We start from the raw sequence: 3,642 nt of genomic DNA, 5'->3' as shown, positions 1-3,642 counted from the left end.
TTTTTTTTTTCTTGTTTTCCCGTGCGGAAAACCTGGTGCGTCTTATAGTCCGGAGCGTCTAATGGTCCGAAAAATACGGTATGTCTATGGTAGGGATTAGGAGCCAAATTGAGCTCATGACTTTGGACTTTGTGTAGAACACATACGGAACAGCAGTTCATCTGCAGTCACAGCTAATTGGAAGCACTCGCGTGCCTCCTCCAATCAGCTGTGATTGCAAAGTTTTCACGGTCACCAGGCTATATTTATCAGCCTGGTGACCCTGAAAACTGTACTGCAGATGAACTCTCAATGGAGAAACTCCATTGAGAGTTCATCTGCAATCACAACTGATTGAAAGCACTCTTGTGCCTCCTATCAGCTGTGATGGCAAGTTCCCATGCTCCCCGGGCTCTGAATTGAGAAACTCCATTGAGAATTCATCTCGCGTGCCTCAGATCAGCTGTGACTGCGGTTCCCATGGTCTCCAGGGACTGTGGGAACCAGTGACTGTGGGAACTGAACTCAGATGAACTCTCAATGGAATTTCTCCATTGAGAGTTCATCTGCAGTTCCACTGCGATCCCTGGGCACTAGAGGTCAATTAACTTCTAGTGCCCCGGGATCGCAGTGGATTCCCAGGGCTGCTATCATTCTTTCATCCCTTGGAATCCTCCTGTTTACGATCCCCAAGCACTAGAGGTTTATTAACCTCTAGTGCTTGGTAATCACAGTGGAACTGCAGATGAACTCTCAATGATGTTTTTCCAGTGACCGTGGGAACTGAACTGCGGATGAACTCTCAATTGAGAGTTCATCTGCAGTCACAGCTGACTGGAAGCACTCACGTGCCTCAAATCAGCTGTGACTGCGGTTCCCACGGTCAGCGGGCTGTACTTATCAATAATAAGTACAGCCCGGTGACTGTGGGAACTGAACTCTCAATGTAGAAACTCCATTGAGAGTTTATCAGCAGTTCTACTGCGATCCTCGGACACTTGAGGTTAATTAACCTTTAGTGCCCCAGGTTCGCATCATTTTTGCATCCCTGGGAATCCTCCTGTTTGAAATCCCTGGGCACTAGAGGTTAGTTAACGCAGTGGAACTCCATTGAGAGTTCATCTGCAGTCAAAGCTGATTGAAAGCACTGATTGAAAGCTATGACCACAAGTTCCCACACTCCGCGGGCTGTACTTAATTATAAGTACAGCCCAGTGACCGTGGGAACTGAACTCCATTAGGAGTTCATATGGAGTTTGCCTTTTTTTTAAACATATTTTTAAACACAAATTTGCAATGTCGAATTCTGTGTTTTTCTGGTCCGGTATGCTCAAATTCAAACCGCCATTTTTTTGGGTCGTATATACGGACAACCTGAATTTGAACACTACTCCTTATCCCCCAGGTCTGTATTATACATTGGACTGTGATGGGCCTCTAGGCAGTGATTGCTGCTGGATGTTATATAGCTACTTGCTTTCTGTACAGATCTGAGCTCTGCTGCTGTTAGATTATGAAAGGTAGCACTATACATATTCACACCCCTACTGTTCCTAAGAATGCTGCCCTTCTTCACGCCGTATGAGGGCCTTAAATGTGAGAATACAGGATGTTTACTACAGACCAAGATACACATACCAGTTTTTGTATATAAATGTCATTTTTAATATGTATATAGTTGGTTTAAATTGAGATATGTTTCTGAAGTTCATCTTTAAAATAGATTGGGATTACTGACTGGTGGTCTGGAATGGCCCTTCTGTATGTTACCCCTTGATATCTTCTAAATCTTACCTTCTTATACCAGTCGAAAAGTGGTGTTTTGTTTAAAATATCTTCCATTACTAGAGGAAAGATGTAAACATTGTTCAGTGATGAAAGAGTTGGGTAATGATCAATAAATCTTTTCTCCTGATCCTCTGAGTTTGTATGGTTTAAACTTTTTATGAGAAAAACCACCGATCTGTTAGGATAGACTCGCGCTGCTGACTCGATTGCACATAAGACCAAGGATGGAAGTTGTATCCTATCACCGGTCTCCAGAAATATTATGCTATTTCCACCACTCAGGATGTCTTCTGCGGTGACTTTATTGGAATTGGCCTGATCTTTAGCTATGGTGCCATCTGATGGGTTTACAGATAGACCTTGTATAAAGATGTAAGAAAAATAGGAAACATTGTAGCCGTTGTACATGACCTTATACAGAAATCCAGCAGCTGTTATAAATAGCATTAATAAAAATATCCTTAAGGCTTTTATCATTGTTACTGTATTTAAAAATCAATCCACAAGAGGTAATCCAATATTCTAGTGATAACCTGAAAAACAATAAAAAAAATTATTTTTGCTATACTTCAATTTTCTTTCTTTATTTTTATTTATTCTATTTTAGTTCTTATTCATTTTTTGAAACAGATTTTAGGACTATAAAAACATACTTGCCAACAAGTTCAAAAATTGAATATCTAATGTGTGTTCAATAATTGTAAATTTAGTAAGTTAATTAAGTGTTTGGTTTCAGTATCAAGTTACACTCATTGATGTCAAACCTACTTGTCTTGTATTACAGCGTAGTGCCACCCCTGTGGTGTACAGAGAACCAGTGCCGTGGACGATCATCAAACAATTGTTGAGCACATTAAAGCTGAGCCCCCCAGCTAAAGGTTACCTTGATTTTCCTGTGACTTTTGAGTTTGCCATGACCTTCGTTTTATTCTCTGACCCCTGCCTTCTGTGACCTTGAGCTTCCTGTGACCTCCATGCCTCTTGTGACATCAATGACTTCTATATCTATATACCTATATATGTCCCCTGTATCTCCATGTCTTTGGCCTGTTCCTAACACCAGGATTGCTAGCAGGCTTTGTACCTACCGAAAATAAGACATACCCATAAAATAAGCTGTAGCAGGATTTCTAAGCATTTGCGCAATATAAGCTTTAACCCGAAAATAAGACATAGTGATAGGCGTAGCTATGCAGCATACTGGTGCGGAGCGGTAAAGAAGACGGCCAGCCCCTTTAACAAGGTGGGCTCCCCCTGTCATGTTCCGGTTGTTTTATGCGTGCTGCAAGCTGAGGCATAGAGGGAGACATAGAAAATGAAAGTAAAAGTCCCCTCAGTGAAGTGAGGAGCAGGACGCTCTGTTTTACGTATTGTGTGTTCTCGGGGAAGAAGTAAAGCTGTGGCTGCCGTTTTACTCAGCACTGTGGGTCTCTCTCCCCAGCACCAACCAGCAATAGTTTGTGGGTCTCTCTCACCCCCACAAACACCAGTAAAGCTGCTGCTCCCCAGCACTAACCAGCAACAGTCTGTGGGTCTCTCACCCCACACAAACACCAGGGGATAGGGGAAAAGCTTCAGCAAGTAGTCTGCTACTGGGCCCAGAGAGATGAGCTCTATTGCACGACATGAAAGATTGGGGCCAATGGTTCTAAAGGAATTGGAGTTGCAAGAAATTCAGGATGGAATTCCGGGTTTGGAGAGGTATGACAATGTTCAAGAAGAAGACGACTTAATTATATTTGAATAAATGTAGATTGTTGTACCATATCTGTGCTTACTCTTATTGTTTTTTTTTTATATTAATTGTTTATATATTTTTCTAACTCTCTGTCTTATTACACTGTTTTATGCTCCTGGGAGTGACTAAACCATTAG

At 41.8% G+C, this 3,642-nt stretch overlaps 1 protein-coding gene across 1 annotated transcript in view; it reads right to left on the bottom strand.

Annotated features, from left to right (window-relative positions):
* The window catches only part of LOC140330001 (alpha-1,4-N-acetylglucosaminyltransferase-like), a 10,217-nt gene extending 7,926 nt beyond the window's left edge, over positions 1 to 2,291 (bottom strand). The window contains exon 1 of the mRNA XM_072410368.1: positions 1,774 to 2,291. Within this exon, the coding sequence (XP_072266469.1) occupies positions 1,774 to 2,244 (471 nt within the window). The 5' untranslated portion in view covers positions 2,245 to 2,291. The remainder of the gene's footprint in view (positions 1 to 1,773) is intronic.
* Between the last annotated feature and the right edge of the window lie 1,351 nt (positions 2,292 to 3,642).

Source organism: Pyxicephalus adspersus, chromosome 4 (assembly GCF_032062135.1).
Source record: "Pyxicephalus adspersus chromosome 4, UCB_Pads_2.0, whole genome shotgun sequence".
In the NCBI taxonomy this organism is placed as follows: Eukaryota; Metazoa; Chordata; class Amphibia; order Anura; family Pyxicephalidae; genus Pyxicephalus; species Pyxicephalus adspersus.
Note: the sequence above shows the minus strand (reverse complement) of the source record. Positions and strands in the feature narration are given on the sequence as shown.